Source organism: Pleurodeles waltl, chromosome 3_1, assembly GCF_031143425.1.
Source record: "Pleurodeles waltl isolate 20211129_DDA chromosome 3_1, aPleWal1.hap1.20221129, whole genome shotgun sequence".
Taxonomy (NCBI): Eukaryota; Metazoa; Chordata; class Amphibia; order Caudata; family Salamandridae; genus Pleurodeles; species Pleurodeles waltl.
In genome coordinates this window covers 1,964,326,207-1,964,347,184 of record NC_090440.1, presented here as the reverse complement: position 1 = coordinate 1,964,347,184, position 20,978 = coordinate 1,964,326,207, and the positions used below count along the sequence as shown (strand labels likewise).

Here is a 20,978-nt window from a genome sequence, read left to right as displayed (position 1 = left end):
ATCACACAGGATGCAATGGAAAAGCTAACTTGTCAATAGCTGTTACAAGTAATACCCCTTTCTAAAATTATCAGACACGACATGGTCAGTTTTATCCTCTACTTATTCAGATATCGAAGTACAAGTATTTATAGATACCGAAATGCATTCTTATTTTGTCTAATATGTGAGCGTTAGGAGTATTTTCTTTTCGTATAGTAACATATTTGTACATTTTATACATTTTACACAGACTGACTACTCTTGGAATTATACAAGCATGGAAAAAAATATTCATATTATGTTTTTTATGGCTGTGTGTTTATCATAGTCCTTGAAGTAAAAAAAAGTGTTTGAATTGGCATTCGTGCCGAAAATGTCCTTTATGTACATGGACAAGGTGTTTTTTTAGGCAAGCTATCTTTTTTAATATTTCTGTGGATTTCTTCTTCATATTATCCCTAAATCATGACAGAAAATGAAACACCAAACTCATCGTGCACTATCATCTCATGGTACTGTTGCTGTGCTTCATAGTTCTCCTTCCCCTCCTGGCCCTGGCCCAGGTCCTTTTCCTCATCCCTGTGGATGCCTCCTGGTCCCTGATCTTCCTTCTAGTCCTCCTAGCCCTGAGCCCACTCCTCTGTCTCCTGGTCTTACTCTGCCTGATCCTTTTGCTAGTCTTTCTACGTGTCCTTGCCCTTCTCGTTTCGGCCCTCTTGATAGTGGTCCTCCTTCAGGTGCTAGCCCTATTTTCCTGGACAATAGTTTCCATGATTTCCCACCCAGACAAGCAGAAGCACAAGGACATAGACACTTTCACAGTTCACGTAGCACCCAAAGGATGCTTCAAGACCTAAACCCATTTTTCGCGACTCAAGCCTGGTGACGACCAGAACAGAAATGCATCCTTAAACCATCCAACCTACCTCTAGCACTATCCAGTTTTTCACATTTACAATTCGTCTGTTTTGGTATCACTTCACACCTGTAGACGCCTCCAAAAATTCGATTCTCGATGCTTTGAGATGGTGAGGTCACTAGAATCCTAGAGCAGTAGAAAGAGAGGCATGGCTATGTTTAGTTTGTGCCACATCGCGAATATTACATTCCTGTTTATGTTGCAAGAGTTCATGCTCATATTTTAGGGAAGCACAACTGTTCACGTTATGACAGGCGGATCGCTGTTTCCGTCAATACCCATGAACTGCTGCTTCTGCTATTCTGCCACTGGGGACGGATGACTGTGTATCTTGTGAGAGGTAGAGGGTGGTCAGTGTCAAAGAAGATAGACGAAAGCTAATGTCACTACAGGATAATGACTGTTTGTGTTATAACAGATAAAGAACTTTAAATGGCATGGGATGGCAATAGCCATTCATCACATGAGGGAAGTACAGCTCTTCATGTCATGAGGCAGGTGGCTGGTCCTTTCATGGCAGGTCGATACTTAGTTATCCACGTAATAGGCAGTGTATGGCTAGTTGCATTAAGCTATCTGAATGGCTAGTCTAGTAAATGGGAGAATAATCAGCGATCAGAAGTAGATTGGTGGATAGCTTTTCATTTTTGAGGGGTGTGAGTGGGTGGAAGGTTGTCTCATAAGGAGAAGTGCATTGCTGTTATTGTTAGGGCCACCACATATAATATTTCAAAAACAGAATTTTTGAATTTAACCTGTAAATTCACCACTTACAAGTACCACACATGTTAACTCATTCTTCCTTTTAGCTTCATCAGGTACGTGCCCTTCTTCACAGTTTTACTGCCACGTCTTCCGTCTTCTAACCTCAATCACAAGACCTCTTCTACCATCCTGCATGTCATCGCATCTTCATCAGTACTACTGCTAGTACTCCAACCCTTCCTTTTCCTGAAACTACACCTCAGCCTCCATCAAACCTTCACCAACCCTACCTGTTCATCACATATTTTACTATCAGCCCTAATAAGATTGCCCTTTACATAAACCATTATCCTGATCACAACATTATCGTTACCTCTCTTTTATGGGTTATCACCAGCAATACCACTGCCTTCATCCACACCTTCCGAAGCACTGTCCCTATGCACGGACATGCACACACACTATTTACTAACATTTCATCATCTTTGCTAAACCTTCCTCAGACTCTTCATGATCATCATAATCATAGTCTTGATCTTGATATTTCGTTCTCGCCAGAACCTGTCAACTAACCTGTGATGGAGGCAGGCATGAGATGTGTCTTACCAATTTTTTGTTCCGTCACTGTGCTCCATAACCTTTTGCCCGAAGAGAGAGTTCTCAATTGCGTAGCTCCACGTCTTCGTTGTATCAATGTTGAAAGTCCATATCACTGCTGTATCTGTAAAATCAAATGGTAAGGAAACAAGGAGTGACTTTCAGATTTCATTGGACAAACCTTCAAACTCATTTCTAATTTTACGATTTAAGTTGATTCCTTTGTTTCTGAAGCTCCTCCTGCACACAAACAGCATAGATCTATTCATAACAGTGTCAGCCCTCCCTTTAAGGAAACAATTAGAGATAATTATGTTTGCTAAATACAAAACTCAATAGAAGAAGGTGCAGTTAATCTTTAGAGAAAAACATAGAACAGAGAAATGCTGTATAATATGACTACAATCTTGGACTGACTATATCAGCTTTTCTGGGTCGTGTAATACTATATTCTTAAACATATTAATGTCCTCAGTGGAGAGAAGTGGTTAGAGTTGCCGGAAGGATAGGTGACTGCAGCCTCTTCCTTACAGGCATTAAAAGAAAGCTAGGACTGGCACCACATTATCAGCTGGAGTGAAGTGATTGCTAGTTCTTCAGATGAATTCTTATTTTTACCTGATGCCCTTTAATGTCTTCAATCACTGCTTCTAATAAATCCTTCAAGGTGATATTTGCATGCCTGAGTGTACAACATTAAGTGCAAGTGTCCAATAAACAAATATGTTGAGCTGCACACCACACTTCATAAACTACAATGTGTATAAATATATAGCTGCTTTCTTAAACCCCCTAATGTGAACAAACTTCCATATATGTATTGGTCTTTGAATTCTGAACATTTACCACAGATTCAATTTTTTAATCTCTTTGCGCACAAGGTCAGCCACTGGCTATAAGGTAAACACATTCTGGATCAGTATGAGGGACCAGATATTTCTACCTTGCTGCTCAGCCTCAAATGGTGAGACATCTACAGATGGGTAAAGGCAGGCACAAGCTACCCTCACATAAAATACAATCAAGCGGTGTGTATAACAAACCAGCAAATGCAACAATCTATTAGGAGTTGAAGTAGTTTGTTAGCGTGCCTGGTCCTTAGTAAGTATACTTACAAGGGGACACATATAGGTCGATTAACCTTTTGATTCGCATGGAGTATCCTAGCCATGTAGTAATCGATGACCATTAATAATCAATACACAAATCAATAACCAATAAGCAAAAACATTAATCATTAGTGAATAATGTCAACATCTCATGCATAACCACAACTCAATTATACATTTTATCAATTTTATTTCCCTATTTGTTACAATTCTAAGTCATAAGGTTAATTCAAACTTTATTCAATTCACTCTTGATTAATTCATTAGTGACCACCAATAACATAACCTAATCAGAACATCAGAAAACATGTGGTCTAATGCCTTAACATAAGCCACTAAAGAAGAATGCGTTAACATGAATAGCAGAGTTCAGCAATTCAGTCCATCAATCATTTGTCAATGTCTCAGAATAGGAATCCTACCTAACCCAGATTAGTATTGGCATGTGGGACTTTATGCAAAAAACTGTTTGGAACATGAATTTGGAAAAACATCTAGCTAAGAGAAAAACTATAAAACAGCTCCGTTGGTACCTAGAAAGAAAAGGCAGAAAAGTCAATCAGTCACATTGTCATAGCTACCTATCCCCGGTATGGATCAGCAACAAAATCAGTCTTCATCTTCAGGTCATCAATCGATCAGCAAAGCATCAGGCTCTCAGGAAGGAGCATGAGCCCAATGACAGAATCTCAAATCTCTTCATCCCCAATATCGCATCAATTTTGGAATAAGTTCTCTCCACAATCAGTTCTCTCTCTAGCATCTGAAGTTTTCTCCCTTTGTCACAACATTATATTAAAGATACCCAGTCCATCCCCCAATTCCTAATTGGTAAATAAATCACCCTATACGACGCTAGTCAATGACTTTTATTTTACAAATCTATGAATTCTAATATTTCGCCATTCTCAGGGTGTCGATTGGTTCACAGTACGATGTCCTCATCACCGGGCTCATCAGGTATCAAAAATGTTGCATCTTCTTCTCCAGTCAGTGTCTCTATTGTCCGAGTCCTGGGAAAGTACACCTCGTCTGGTTTACACCGGGTTTGATACAAATTTGATTTCCTCATCTCCTGTCTGTCGTTCATTGCAGATTATTCTAGCTAAGCAACTTTTATTAACACAAGTGGTTCAGGGTCAGTTCAACACATCAGCTCTTCTACATTGCATGATTATTCAGCTTCTGGACGAGGCCTGATGAAACTAGGCCACAACTTTGGCTAAGTTAACTCTACAATATAATGCAAAACATAAGTTATATACCTCAATATGACATATTACTACATTTTTATTACGCATTTTCAATATTTTACGCATTTTTAATCATTTTAGTATAACTCATGTGAGTTGACAGCCACTCTTCGTGGGCACATTTTTAAACGTGCACATTATTTCTCTACATTCATTTTCTCTACATATTATTATTATCATTCAAAATGCATAATCAGTCATTAATAATTTGAATTAACATATCTGCTTCAGCAAGTTCAACATTTACACAAATATAAAAATGTGAAATGTTTTGAAGAAAATCAGACATCGATGTCAAAAGTAATGGGAATAGGAAAAAGGTAGCACTCAAAATCATTGTAAAACTAAGCAAAATAGTCCACCTAAATAAATCAGTGCTAAAGACTGCTTCGTTAAAAAAAGGACACCAAAAATGGTGAAAAATAATGGAAAATATTTCTAACTGTCTTCTAGTGACTTCACCAGGACCCAGGCACTCCCAAATGGTAGTTCTGTGAGTTCACTCCATTGGACATAACTTGGTGGTGGAAGCACATCAACTTATCACATTTGTGATATTTGGCCGCTAAATACTAAAATCTTTGTCCTCGGGATAGCACTTCTACTCATACACTCATCTTTTGTCAGAAAAAGCTAAAAAGCTGGTTGCTTACATAGGCTGTATGAAACTGAGGTGTAGAGGAGTTCGCTATTAAGGGCTGCCATTGACCATGGTTTGATATGTTCCTGCTGTGGGCACTAGTCCCAGCCACACAAATGGAGCAGTGTTTCTATCACCACATGTGAGGTAATGCTTGGTGGTAGGGTTTTTATCACCCAGCATCCTGCAAATTCTGTAAGTTTCCATCACAGAAATATGAGGAAAATCTGTGATTTCAGGCATAGTTTGAAGTTTGTGGGTAACAAAACCTCATGAAATCGATGCAAGGCCCACCCTGGAATCCCATAGTTGTCTGCTTTTCAAAAATGTCTGTGGTTTGTAGGTTTCCATGGGTGGCAGCCAAGCACAGCTCCAAATCTTGCAGCTACCCATATTGCTGATATTGCAACCTAGCTCTTTAGGGCCTTTTGTGTCAAGGTTTCTTGGAGTGGTAGGTAATTTGTGGCTCCCCACAGATTTCAGACGTTTTCTCACAGACAAGTGCTGAAAGTGTGTGTTTTTAGGCAAAGTTCTTAGTTTGTAGTGCATTGTAGGTAAGAAAATGCAGTGGTATCCACACAAAGCACACCTCTCTGGTCTCCCCTTGGTGTTTAGTTCTCAGAACTGTCTTGGTCCGGTAGGTATTCTCATGTTGCAGTCTACACAAGCCCAACAAATGCAGCCCTTCATCACTGTAAGTGGAATTCTATTGAGAGTTAGCCACAATCTCCTGGCAAATATGTAAAAACAACACCCAAAGGAATCAAATGTCCTCTTGTTTGCCACTGGGATGGGATTTCTTAATCTGCAGGGGAGTGGAAGGACTGTTGAGGCTTTAGGGGTAGTAGTGGTGAGGGCATTAGGATGGGCCAGACCCACCCCATTATTTTAATTTAAAAAAATCTATTCCATCCATACTGTAGGCTTTCTGTCCCCCAGTGGCAAATTAGAGAATATCTTGTGGATCCAAAAAGACACGTTTTTTTCCTTATTTGGGGGTAGGAGTGTGGCCAATACCAGAATTCAACACTTGCACCACTTTCTTTTGCCACAAAGAAAAGATCCCTGGAGTTAGGTGGACTTTCTACCCCCAGGGGCATATTTGGGGCAATCTCCCCAATTGGGACAAACCTCATACCTGTCTACTAGGGGGGCAGAGAGACACTATTGCCCTTGTGGGGAGGGTGTACGGCTCGATGTAAGGGTAGCCTGCACACTCCTTTTGTTTTTTATCGATCTTTTTTTTAAATGGCTGGTGCTTAATAGGCTTTCTGCCCCAGCCCCCCGGGGAGGGTCAGCTTGGGGGTGAATACCCCTATGCACCCCCTGGGGGCAGAAATTCTATGGGGCCATGAGGTGGGGGGGAGCATGGGCCCATACCCAGGGGGCTGCTCCCTCCCCAAAAAACTGCATAAATGTAGTCTGTGTGTCTAGTGGGCCTTTGCCCCCCAGAGTGTGGGGGAAGTGGGGGAATTTCCTCAATCCACAGAAATACATCTGGCTTCCTCCTGGGGCTGGAGAATGGCCACGTCCATGGTGGGCAGCCCCCACCCCTATATGAAAAAAAGAAATCTCTGGTGTCTAGTGGGCTTTCTGACCCCCTAGGGGGCAAATTGGGGGTAATCACCCCATCTGAACTCTGGGTGGGCCAAAAAGACTGTTACAATCGTTTTTCTAGGTACATGCATAGCCATGCCCATAATGGATAGCCCACATCCCCTATAATTAATTTATATATCAACCCTACTGTCTAGTGGGCTTTCTGTCCCCCTGGGGGCAGCACATTGGGGATGATTACCCCCATCAGCCCCCAGGGGAGGAAAAAGGACTGATCAGGTATGGGGTAGGTGGAACACAAGCCCTTGCTCAAGGGGCTGCTTCCCAAAATACCGGGTGTCTAGTGGGTGGATCCCTGTTTGGGTATTGTGCTCCTATATCGATCCCCAAGCAGATATCCACTGGGGGGGGGGTATTATTGGAAAGTGTAGATTCTCCCCTTTCTAAGGATACCTCTCCCACCCCAATCAGTACTCAGGGGGCTGAGATATGCACCCCAACCACTGATGCAGTGAAAGTAAAATGAGCCCATCAGCTCATTTTACTTTCACATTAGAGTAATGACGTTGGCATGTCATGCTCATGCCCTGCGCTCTGATCATCATTACACCAAAACAAAAAGACTCAGATTGCTCTGGAAACTGTTCCCAAGCAGCCTGAGTTTAAAAAATAATAAAGGAACTTCTCTAGTGCTTGGCAACAGAGGGGCCCTTATGGGCCTCCCCAGTGTTAGCCAATGGCAAACAGATGAACTAAAGAGATTAATTAATAAGACTGCAAATTCAAAATAGCATTATCATGGTTAGATCACATTGGCATATCACAATAAATAAAATAGGATTCTTAACACTAACCCATTTCTTAAGGTAAGGTACATCGTCCAATATCAAACATTCATTGAACAATAGTTATATTCTTTTGCACACTCAGATCAGAATGTCCAGCGGATATCCTTCAAAATGATATTTTAGTTACACAGTGGAATGTTTTATTCACAATACACACTTTCTGTTCTCTCTATTATTGAATCTGTTTATGTCATGGCCATTTTCAGGAACTGTGGGGAAAGCAGACAGGCAGAAGGCTGCTGATTGGGAGGGGTAGTGAGCACAAGCAAGACGAACAGAACTTCAGAGACTACATCCAATTCGATCAAACTGCATCTCTTTGTTGCAAGTAGAAAATCATTAATTCCTTGTATACGGTCCTATGCATAATCAAAATTACACATTTTTACTCAATATCTGTCACCAAAAGCTTGCACATCTGAAAAGTCTTAACACCAGTATATCATTGACAAAGATATAATTTCACATTTTGTTATAGGTAAGGATTTTTGTAAAATGTATTCTTATCGGGATCAGCTGCCATAATAAATATAAGTGAAGTTCAAATATAAGAATAGTTAAAATAAATGCTCAGGGGATCTTTTTTGCTTTTTATTATTATTGAATTTATGTACCATACTGCAAATAAATTATATTAGTTAATTACAGTTATTGCAAATTTAGATTTGAATGAGTGACAGTTCTCCACTCTGATTGCTAATTGTGTTTTCATTGTGTCATGTTCAGGATACCATATCACAAATAAAGTCAAATTACTAGAATAAACTTAATAAAAAAGTTAAGGTGATTTAAAATTGGTTAGGGTTACATTGGGCGTCCTCATTAGAGTCAAGTTGGGGGTGCTTTAATTAATTAAAATAAAATATAATAAATAAATTAAAGATATATTAATTAAATATGTTCATTAATTGAAATAAAATGTGAAATTTTTTAACCTCACTTTGTTAGAGACTGGGGCAAAAACTGAATTTGAAAACAATTTAAATGCATTACATAAATGTATTAAGAAAGTAAACAAAGTAAAGGGTTAAAGTTACATTTACTAATAAGGAACAAGATGATAAAGCTACAAATTTATCTGAATTGAAATTGATTTTAAATAATTTACATAAAAAGGCAAAATATATTTGACATGTAAACACATGAAATAGTTATAAGGTAATAGTTAAATAAATATTAAACGTTAAGGAGATACTAGACAATGAAAAACATCAAGATTATGGTGTGAGAGAAAAGGGCAGGCAAGCAAGTTGTATATACTCTTTGAGGGTTTATCTCAGTAAAGAATTCTACCTTCATATTTAGTCATAGCAGTAGAAAATGTCAAGAGTGACCAACCTAGACTCTGTGTCTGATTTGAGTTAGAAGAGGCTGGGTATCCCCAGCATTAGACCAAAACAAAACATCCAAGCCAAATAGCTGAGAGAACCAGACAATAACAATTAGGCCTAAACCCATCAGGCTGAAGTTAGTGGCTCTTTTTTGTCAGTAATTCTATAGTAGAACCAAGAAATGTGGATTGGCAAGACATGAGGTTGTGTCCAAGTGGACCCTTGGAGATCCATGTGTCTTGCGGCAGCCTTTGGTGACTGAAGACTTTTAACAGTATGAGGTTCGTCCAGTTGCCTTCACTCAAAAAATGTATTCTGACCTAGATTTTGAGTTATGGTCAGGTTTAAAATCAAGGTTTTATATTAAAATTTTAATAAATGCAGATTTGCCTGTACAAGATCATTAAGAAGTCTTCAAGACAGGTCTCCAGAGGCCAAGTCCACTTACACAAATACATTTTAAAGAAGCTTCTATCAAGTCCATTCCACAAATGCTTCCTTCTGTGCTCTTGTCCCATTTATAAATTAAAGTACAACAGTAGTCCTCTGCTGGTTCTATTATACTTAGGTTACTAGTGCTTCCAGTTAACTGGAAATACAATTTGCCTGTACAAAGGTAAGGAGATCTTTAAGGGATCTGAACACCTTCTCAAAGAAAACCAGCTTCCACTGGTTACCTGCCCAGCCATTAAAACACACTGCCCGAAACAGACCAAGCTTCCATATCTCTGGAGACCAAAACATGGGATTGACTGATTAGAGCACTGAGGTTTTTACTGCAGAAGAATGAATCTTGTAGGTTTGCACATCTTTTATATTTTCCAGGTACAAAGGCATTTCTCTTGTTAATGTGGTGACTGCCTGGCCTTCAACAGATGTCTGCAGCCACCAGATCTGGCAGGTCATCTCCAATAAATATAACTAAACAAAAGAGGCTGTCCGACCTTGGTTTGGAGCCCTAGAGCAGACAGGGGCTACTGTGTGGTTAAGGCTGTTTGACCATGGAATCCCGGGATCCATTCTTCTATAGGTCTGCAACCTTGACCAAGTACAGCCCTTCGGCATTTGACTCTCATAGTAGTGAGAATGATAAGTAAAATGTTTCTTAGAGAGGTAGTGTCGGGGAATAGAGCTCAGAATCCAAAATGCTAAACCCAGCCTAATGTTTACTCTTTGAATGAAAGAAAACACTCTAATCCCACGGCATAACAAAACACTGCACAGGACAATTATGGGAAAGGGAAACAGGGTTGTAATCATATTCACAAACTTGAAGAGCTGTACCATTTCGTATACCCACCACACTAATATTTGTTCCCCAGAATTTGTAGCCCTATGTGTATAATTTGCAATAAGGTAGTGGTTAGGAACAGGTGCACTCAATCACCAAAGTTGTAGATTTGCCCAACACTTCAGTTCACCTTTACCCCATAAAAAGCCTAGGGGCCACATGTATCAAACATTTTTGCATTCACAAACAGTGCGAATTCCAACATTCCACTGTCTGGGAATGCAAAAGTGCCTTTCTAAATGTTTGAAAGGCATTGGCAGTCCCATTTTAGGGAATTGCACATTTTTGTGATTCCCCAAAATTGTGACTCCAAATAGGGAATTGCAATCAAGCGTCAAAGGGGGCCTTAGGCCCTCAGCACTCTTTATTTTGCATTTCCCAATTTTGCGATTTCCTAATAGGATTTTAGTTAATGCCTTCAGGCCCATAGGAACTAATGGACTCGCAATGCCAAATAGCAATTCCCTAATAGCAATTGTGATTCTGTAGGAATAGCTATTAGGGAGTTGCTATTTTGTTAGATACCATTTTGCATTCCCTAAATGGCGATTTCTTAAAATTCGGGAATGCAAAATGGGATTTTGATAAATCTGGCCCTAATTTATTTTGCATAATACAGTCTGCCACTTAGTCTTGTGTTCTCTTATAGTTCTAAAGCGTTTTGATTACCAGTGTCTTGGTGTGTCAGTCCTGGCGGGTGCAAGATGGATGTCTACAGTGGTCATAATCATCCTTTTGAGCTGTTGGGTCCACAGCTATGGCTTTGTTTGGAACTTGATGGCCTGATGATTTCAGCATGGCAGCTCCCATGACAACTCTTGCCTTTGGCAGTTGCGGCTTCCATAGGCTGGGTGCAGATGGAATGCTGTTAGGCAGGTGTCGCCTCCGGGCTTATCTCGACCTCATGGATGACTTTGTTATCTGTGGCCTCTGGGATGATCAGGGCACCTACCTCGGCACTGACTGGCCAGTTTGATACTAACACTGGTAGTGGCAGGATCAGTCATAGATTACTGCTTTTCACACAAAATGCTATTTTTTGCAAAGGTCTTGATGCAGTTTATGACTTGATCTGTTGAGAGACCATAGAGTCCTATCCCACACAGAATCACTCCTGGCTTTGTTACCTTGCATTCTCTTCCTCGCTGGTTATTTCCCACACCAGGGCCAAACACACTCCTTCCCTCTCTATGTAGGCAGGCAGGCAGGCTATGTGCTCTCAGGCAGATCCTCATTCAGCATTTCCAGCCAAAGTTGCGTACTTTAGATGATGTTCCCTCGCCTTACCTCTGGGTGAATGGCTGTCATGCAAACACCAGTTCTGGCCTTACAGCTGCAATTTAAGCACTCCATGGAGCACTCCTTTCCTAAGTCATGAAGAACTTGGAACTCTAATGAAGTGGTGTGCTTTGATTTCCACTTTAATGCATATTTTCGAGACAAGAGATGTGGATCCACTCTTATAAGATTTCAAAACCAGTTTAGATGTCATGGGAGCGCAGCGGTTGACATTCCTATTTGAAAATGTCTGAGGATTCCCCTGTAGTATCACGTCTCATCCTTGCCATCTCCCAAATGGCAGTGGTTCCTCAGGAAGTACTAATCGGCAGCCCTTTGTTAACAAGGATGTCACTGAATTTCAAAGGAAAGCTCAGTCTCCATTCTCACCCATTTCATGTATGGGCTCCACCTTCCAGTCACATAAATGTAGTCAAAAAACTTTCATTGATCCTGCTGATCCTAGTACTCAAACTCTCACAACACAGAGTCCTACTACAATAGATGTGTCACATATTCACTGCACATACTTACAGTTGATACACATATGGAATGTCTGCACAAGGATTTGTAGTTTATGTGAGAGGGGTCTGTTGACTGCCCATTTCCGTTTGCAGTACTGCCTGGTTGCACAAAGTTCCTCTACATACCAGTTGGCCTGTTTCAAGGTTGTCCTGTTTGCTGGGTGAAAGGGCATCAGCATGTTCTGTGGCCCATTTGTTGAATTGGTTGATGTTGCTGGTTAGGTTTTCCATGGTGTTGGGCCAGTTCTGGGATAGGGTGTGGGACAATACGATTCCGTGATGTGGTTAAAGCTATAGCTGCGACTGGCCAGACTAGTAGAGGCAGCTATTTTGTGGTGAGGTATGTTGATTTGGAAGTGGATGATGGCCTGGTCAGTCCAGGAGACAAGTTTGGCTGTAGTAACTATAAGAATTGTGAAAGAGGTGAAGTCAGGGTTGAAGGTATGTCTGGGGTGTGGTTGGGTCCTTTGACATGTTGTGTCAGTCTGTGGTTTCCTAGGCTTTCAAGTAGTGTGGCTGAGCTGGGGTTGGTCTGGTCCTCCGGGTGAACACTGAGGTCCTCTAGGAGGCTATATGCTTTGGAGTAAACAATTAGGGGGTCTACTATGTTGTTGGAGAAGTTTGTTTGTGGATGGAGTGTTTGGTATACCAAGGTTCTGTTCCGGGTGAAGTTTGAAATTTGCTGTTTAAAGTGCAGGTGCTCTATGAAGGGCTTGCATTCTGTGTGGTGCAGCAATAGTTGAATGAATGAGAGGTTTTGAATAAATGAATGAATGAGAGGATTTGTAGAGCACATGACTACTCCACAGAGTGTCCTAAGGACTACTGGGACGTTTCAAAGCAGAATAGTCTGAACTGGAAAACCCACTGTTAAACACATTTTTAGCTTCCTGTGAAAAATCCACATTTGACGACAAAGTCCATAATTCCAGGGGACGCTGGATCGGATCCGCGATTTAGAAGCCAGAAAGTAAAGAACTGCCCCACCCCCGTTCCGGAGTGCCTAATTTGGGGGCACCACCACCAAGGCTCCTGAGAGCAGAGATGTGGCACAACAGTAACACAAGAATCTGTCTGCTAAATAGCCAGGGCTGGCCAGGAAAAGTGCTCAACATTTTTCAGACCAGCCCCCATAGGGTACATAGTGAGCAAGCCTGCCCACTACAGTGGGTTTGATTTTTGGGGGGTAGGCGGTTATTCCACCTCCCCTCCCACCACCACCACCAAAAAAATGAGGGATTGGAATTTTTTGGGGAAAAAATGGCAAACATAATGCACTCCACAACAACACATTTTGGGCCTGATTACAACTTTGGAGGAGGTGTTAATCCGTCCCAAATGTGACGGATATACCACCAGCCGTATTACGAGTTCCATAGAATATAACGGACTCGTAATACAGCTGGTGGTATATCCGTCACTTTACCGTCACTTTTGGGATGGATTACCACCTCCTCCAAAGTTGTAATCAGGCCCTTGTATTATATACTCAATTGTATTAGGTTCTAAAGCATAGTAACAAATGATCTTACAGAGCACCAGGATATGGCAGTCTTTATTGGGGCTCTTCAATGATTCCCTCACCATCACCCTCTATCAGTGCCTCTCATCTCTCATAGCCCATCTCTCAAATGTATTTTATTTGTTTAACAGTGCCTCTCTTACCAGCTTAGCGTGTTGGAGTATTTTACAGCACATATAGCTACAGAGACAATGAATCATACGTGTGTAAATCAGTGTATAGAAAATGTTATATAAGACAAAGGGGGCTACCAGGTGTCGGATTCACATGTCATCCATCCTAGTAAGTGTTGTTTAAGAGTACTTGGTCTGGGGAGCGTAATCTCAGGATTCAGAAAGTAACACAATGGTTGACTTTACTAGTAACAATTCATTTCTACCAAAACAAGCTCTTTTTGACAAAATTAGGGTAATCAAAGAGTGGGGAAAAAACATAAGCTTCTAACCTGTCACCTGCAATTTTGCATGCAGCTCTTTGATGACAGTTCATAGCTCATTGTGCTAGATTATGATTGTAATGTAAGAACTGCACAGTAACAAAAGGATCTCTATAACACAAATCAGTATCCCTCTGAGCTGCACACATAAAATACTGCTCTGTACTCTGCATAGTACAAGTTCTTTGTAGCAGGTATATTAAACCTCTGCACTACTGCTGACACTAGACAAAATTCCAAACTCTCTCCAGCAGGTATGTTAACACCAGAGTTATCTTGGCACTATCATTGTTGCCTAAAAATGGTTTAATATACAAGGAATATGCAGTGCTTTTAAAACTGCTGCACTGCTACACAACCGACCAACCCAGTTACAAATGCAGCACCTCCTCCCTTCCAGCCTCCCAGGGAAATGCGTGATGCACGGTATGGCCAGTCCATTCTTGTTCCTCCACTGTATAGGTAACATAAACAGAAATTTCTTGAGAGTCCGAAGCAATCCAAACCATGTGCCAACCAATGTCAAAATCTGTGGCTCAAAAGAAAGTTCTTTATCAAATTGAACTCCATGATTTTTTGCCACTGAGGCAGGGGAAGGGGGAGCCATCAGAGAAGAAGGGGAGGCCACTTCCCACCAGTTGACTGTATGAGAGCCAAAAAGAAGAATTTCTGAGTTACATTACAGCTGGCTGCTATGCATCCAGTCATAAGCTGCCTGCATACAATCTTTGAATGGCATCTCCACTAATGAAGAGGCACCCTCAAAGTCAAACAGCAGCTGAGTATCATAAACATAAGAAATTATTTTGCATCCAAAGGATTCCACCAACAAGGTCAATGCAGCCATAAAATCTTAAATAAAGTAAGGTTCACGGAGGTTTCACAGTAGAAGTATGGGCTCCATCCAGATCGACTGTACTCTGGACTCATGGAATGATTTCACCCAGTCCCTCACTATGCCCCCAACCCCCAAGTGAGCGAGTGATCATAAAAGGATTGCATGCAGGATGGCATCAAATGCTGCTGAAAGATCTAACAAAATTAGTGCCACATTTTTGCCTGGGCATATCATGACTTGGTCTGATGCCACTAATAATGCTGTCTCTGTGCTATGACGAAGCCAAAATCCCAACTGACTGGGGTCCAAGAACTTGTCTTGTTCCAGGTATTTGGATAGTTGAAGATTAACCAATTTTTCCAACATTTTGGTGAAAGCCGGAATCAAAGAGTCTTAAAATCGCTGAAGATCTTAGATTCTAAAGACAGCTTCTTGAGCAAAGGAACCACCTTAGCCAGTTTCCAAGCGACTGGCACAATGCTAGATGATATTGAAAGCTTAAATACGCTGTTTAACACTGTGATGACCAGTTCAATCGCCAATGCTAACATCACAGGAGGACGGTGGTGTAAGAGGGAACCAATTTACAATTCAAGATTGCACCTGCATATTGCTTGAGAGAAATAGACCTGTAGTGAAAGACTAGTCGTATGCTCTTATTAAACAAGTTATCCTTGCTCCACTTTCCATTTCTATTACAACAGTAGTTCTCAGCTGCTCTCAGGGCGTGGTTGAACTAGAGGCACCATTTTTACACGCTGCTCTCTAGTAGCCCTGGGAGGCATATGAATACTCCTTATTTTAATGCTAGTGGTGAACTCTCATTAAACACATTATCCTTACTGAACATTATTGAATGACTGTGTACTGTTTTGAACTATTTATTTATAAGAGGTAGCAGAGGGGTTTTTGACTGACGTTTTAATGATTTTTGTGACTTTGGGGCATTTTATTGGGGAATTAGTCACTGGTTCTTGTCTTTTTTGGGAAGTGTTAGTCAAGGCCTTTTTTTTAGGAGGATGGTGATTAAGGGAGTTGTGTGGCAGGCCTTGTGAGACTCAGGTATTTCAGGGACATTTCCATTGTAACAGTAGTCGTCAGCTGCTCTCAGTGCACGTGAGCAGTAGAAGTTCAGATTGCCATTTTTACTCCTCATGGCTGGCTAGCAGTGCCATTTTGGGCAGGCTGCATTCTACTCGCTCAGGGAGTCAGATGACTACTTCTTAATTAAAGAGCACTGTGACATGGATGTGCCACTGGTGCACCAAAGGCACACTAAAAGCAAGAACGTCTGTGCCTATCCGCGCGCGTGCCACTACCAGTGCCAGACATGCTGCCTGTGGGATTATAGCATGGTCACATGGCATTAGGTATTCAACTCATGTGCTGGTACTGATCAGGCTGCCATTGCATTGCCCTGTGAGGCTGGAGGTGGGGTGTTGACTGGGCGAGGTTGCTTGTTCTGATTGCCATACTGAGCTCCTTGTTAAAAGATATGCTGGGCAGGCAGCAGCAGGTGGTGGAGGCAGGATTGAGGATTAGTCAAGTAACAGAGATATCAGCCATGCTAACTAATGTCAGCCCTTCGCATAAATATGCTCCAAATGACTGTGATCTTTTGAGTATTCTAGAACTAGATGTGCGCTTTATGACTGAGACCTGGCTTTGCAACTTGACTGCCTCCGATATTACTTTTGTGATCTCTGAAGGTTAGTCTCAGGTACATTTTGACAGGACTCACAAGAAGGGTGAGGTGGTGGTAACAGCTTTTAAACAGACACTAAAAATGTTCTACCTTTGGCCTACCTGAGCTCCTGAAAGCTGAGAGTCTGGAATTTTGCCTCTTAATCTCAGCAAGTCTGACTCTTATAGGTGAATTGATTTATTGCTCTCCGGGCGACGCCGGCGAATCTGTTAAATCTCTTGATTCTGTACTGGCTCAAATTATGGTGCAATTTGCCAACTTTATCCTGCTAGAGGACAATCTTCATTTTGACAAACCCATTAATATGTTGGTGGTTACCTTAGTAGATATAATGGCTTCACTTAATTTATCTCAGCTAGTTACACTCCCCACTCATTCAGCAGGGCACATCGATTTGGCTTTTTTGAACGGTCCGATAGTGGTCAGTCCTCCGGAGGAGGTGCCCTATTCGGATCATTTTATAATTCCGTTTAGGTGGAGGCTTTAAGCCTTTATGCAACAGGCCAGCCTTGTAGACCACAAGATCTTTCGAACCAGGAACACATTTAAGGAAAATGACTGGTGTGAGTTTTTAGCCACATTGGTTTCTTCTCTTACAAATGAGATTGATGGCTTGGAGGGGCTGCTCATGTTTTGGCCCCTTGTTAGTGAAAGAAGAGGGGAGGGACCTCTGCCCAATGGCTCTCCACCTCCCTTGCTGGTGAAATGAAAGTGTGCAAGAAATTAGAGAGGGACTAGCAGAAGGACTACATGCTAGATAGTAGCGCCGGATATAAAAAAAAAGCTTTGGGGCTTTATCCTGCTTTTATAAAACAGGCACATATTTCTTACTTGGAAGGTAAATTTAGTATTGCTTTTTTAATATTCCTTGAGCAAACTTTCAGAGTGCAAAATTATTCCTTTCTTCAAAGGCATTCAATAGGGTGATTGCCCTCTCTCAGAATATATGTGATGGGCTTGCATACGTCTGTACGGTGTAGACCATTGATATTCAAAGGACCATTTACACTATGATGGCAGAGCCTCTAATTGTAAGGCTAGACCCCCTGAAGATTATAGGAATCCCTCCTCCGACTTTGTGTTGGCAGTTTTGGTGTGAAATCTTGAATCCTACAAGGACAGCCACAGTGATGTCCCTTAATGATGTGGAGGCTAGCTATGTCTCCATGAGGAAGAGAATGTCTGGGGTGTCATCATCCAGTAGGTATCGGATTGGGTGCAGGAGAATGCCCTTTCAGTGTTGTGCAATGTGTGTGGTGAAAGAGTGGAGATTGGCAACCAGAGAAACGCTGCTGTGTGCTGCTGTGTACTGCTGGGTTGTCGTCGAACCAGACTTTGTGGTGCTGGGTGCGGTCCAGGTGCAGATGGGCTTGCCTTTGGCACACCAGAAATGCATCTGTGCTGCGGCTGCCATTAAGTAGGTTCTGAGGGGGGAGAAATGCAAGGGGGAGTGTAGGGGGCTTAGCAGGAGCATGGGAAGGAGTGGGAATCACGTGAAGGAGCAAGTAAGGAGTAGGGGCGGGGTTACAGGCCCAGGAGGCAGGAAAGGAGCGGGGGAGGCCACAAGAAAGAAAAGAGTAAAGAGGCACAAAGTAGTGGCACAAACTAAACAATATAGTACTAAAGGTAACAAGAGGCAAACCAGGAAAGAACCACAAAGAGATGACCTCTTTTAGGGCATCAGTGGTGCTGTATAATTGGCTAAAATGTGAGCTTATTTTGTGTTCCACATATAGCACGTCACAGAAAGGATGGTAGAAGGTGGATAACGAAGGCGATGTAAGGACCATGCCTTGTATTACAGAGACTGGAGGTATCACTGACATTCCAGCCATACTCCGGTGCATAGCCCCTTTTCCACTGCCCTCTCCACTTTCTTCCTTGGATAGCTCTTCCATGGTCCTCACCACTATATATTTGCTGGCACAAAGCGTTCTGTTGTCAAACATCATGTACCTGTTGCAGTTGCTCTTCTTGTTTGACCACAGAAAGATAAGTGACCTGGAGCACTGGTACAATCATGTCATTTATATATTAACCACTACTTCACATGCCCATGGTGAACCTCACTTTCGTACCCCTCAAGCCACCCAGTGCCTTGCTCAGTACAGCTTTCCTCAGCATCTTCAGGGTGTGAAAACAGAATGCAGTGACAGCATTAACCTGTGCGGCCTGTTGATTATTTCTAGGTTCCTGGTGTGCTTGCTGGGTGCGGGTGTGGGTCTAAGTTCAGCCAGCCACCAGTTGGAGTCCCATGGTGATATATTTTTTCTGTAGATAACTACTTGTATCTTGTTGGTGTTTTCCCATTTAGCGGCTTTGGTCATGCAGGCGGAGAACTTGTTTCTAGTGGTGGGAGTCTTGCCTGAGAGGGAGAATATGAGTTGCATGTCTTCAGCATGAGAAAGGATGTTGATGTTGTGTCTGCAGATGATGTTGCCTAGAGGAATCATGTACATGTTGAAGAGGGTGGGGCTGAGCTATGAGCCGTAAGGCACTCCGCAGATGACTTTGCAACCTTCCGAGGAGTAAGTTGCAAAGCTGAGAGCACTTCTATCTGTTAAGAAGGTACAGATGCAGCAGAGAGAGGGTACTTAAATGCCAATCTCTTGCAGGTGCCTGGTGAGGATGGGGTATGAGACCATGTCAAATGCTGAAGAGAGGTCCAGGAGAATACTCTATGACATGTCTCCTCTTTCAAGGATTATGTAGATGTCATCTGTGGCAGTGATGAGTGCTGTTTCTGTACTATGGTTTGGCCTGAATCCAGACTTTGTGGCATTGTGGAACTGGTAGTTGCTGAGGTGGTCAGTGATGTGTTGGTTGATTAGTTTCACTTTGCTGGGTGTGATAAGAGGGTAAAGGGTCATAATTAGTCTGGGGTCCTGGTGGTATGTATACGAAGGTACATCCCAGGGAGAAGTTGGCTGTGATGCGTATCTTTAATGTGAGGTATTCCATGTAGTTGGTGAGAGTGTCAGTGTAGGTGGTGCAGCTAATGGCATCTTTCAGTACGATGGTGACTCCACCTCCAGGCTTGTGCTGACAGTCTTGCTCGGCATTCTTGTTGCTAGTGGGGATGGTTGTAGCGATGTTCCTTTAGAATGCTCCTTTACAATGAGGGTCTGTCTTTGATGACTGAGGGAATTATTAGGGAAGCCCACATTACAATCTCTTCATTAATCCTTTGCATGCGTCAGACGGCCAGAAGCTGTCTGACACTGCAGTGTTCATGTGCTTCGGACTGCTCCCGGCCACCCACACACATGGCACTTGAAATCTTTCTGGTGCAGGCACAAGAGGGATTTCATTTGGATATTTTTAGCCTTGGTTGCTGGGGAAAAGCTTCCTGTGCAACCAAGGCTAAAAATATCCTTACTCTGTAATGATGATTGGCGCGGCAACATCATTACAGGGGAAAATAAAAGTAAAATTAGCCGATCAGCTCATTTGCTTTCATTTTCTTCCTGCTCAGCGGTATATCTCAGCCCCCTGAGCACCAGTTTCAATGGGAGAGGTACAGTTGGACCTCCCCTTTCCAAATGTACCTCTTCCTAGTGGATTAATACTTGGGGATTGCCTCCCAGAGGGTGATCCCCAAGCAGATATCCACTCCACTAGGCCACCTGGAAGGGGAGTATTTGTTTAATATAAAACAGTCTTTCTACCCAGCCACCTCACCCCTGCTGGGTGGCAGATGGGGCAATAGCCCCTAATCTGCCCCCCCAGGTGCAGAAAGCTGACTAGACACTGGAAACTATTTTTTAATTTAGGAAAGGGTGGGGTTGCCTAGAAAGGGCAGGACAATGCCTTCGCCCACCCACCCCCAAAAACAGGAACAGTTTTTTCTGCCATCCTTGGGTGGCAAAATGGGGGATATTACCTCCAGTCTTCCCCCCAGGCAGGGCGGAAAGCCCACTAGACACCAGGGATTTTTTTAAATAAAGGAGGGGGGGCTTCCCAGAATGGGCAGGGCAATGCCCCTCCAAAAGTAGGAGCAGTCTTTCTGCTGCCCCTGGGAGGCAGATGGGGGTTATTACCACCAATCTAACCACTGGGTCACCAGGGAATATTTGTTTCAGAAACATGTAAGGGTGGGTCTGCCCACAACGGGCACGCAATGCACCCATCACCCCTGAAAAATAGGCACAGTCTTTCTGCTTACCCTGGGGGGCAAATTGGGATTAAAACTCCCAACCTGCCCCACAGGGTGGGGCAGAAAGCCCACTAGGCACCAGGTTTTTTATTATAAAGGAAGGGTGGGCCTGTCCAGCATGGGCATGGCCATGCCTCCACCCCACCTCAATGGGGACCAAAGTCTTTCTGCCCCTCCTGCCAATCTGACCCCTGTGAAGGAGGAAGCCCACTACACACAAGGGAATATTTTTGTTTTTTTTTAAAAGGGGTGGGGGCTGCCCACCATGGACATGGCCATTCCTCCAC

At 42.6% G+C, this 20,978-nt stretch overlaps 1 protein-coding gene across 2 annotated transcripts in view; it reads right to left on the bottom strand.

Annotated features, from left to right (window-relative positions):
• Positions 1–20,978, bottom strand: part of ITGAE (integrin subunit alpha E) — an 874,109-nt gene that overhangs the window by 742,606 nt on the left and 110,525 nt on the right. For both annotated transcript variants that reach the window (XM_069226334.1, XM_069226335.1), the window contains exons 2-3: positions 2,213–2,327; positions 909–1,027 (exon numbers count right to left, since the gene is read on the bottom strand). In XM_069226334.1, coding sequence (XP_069082435.1) covers positions 909–1,027; positions 2,213–2,327 — 234 coding nt within the window. The remainder of the gene's footprint in view (positions 1–908; positions 1,028–2,212; positions 2,328–20,978) is intronic.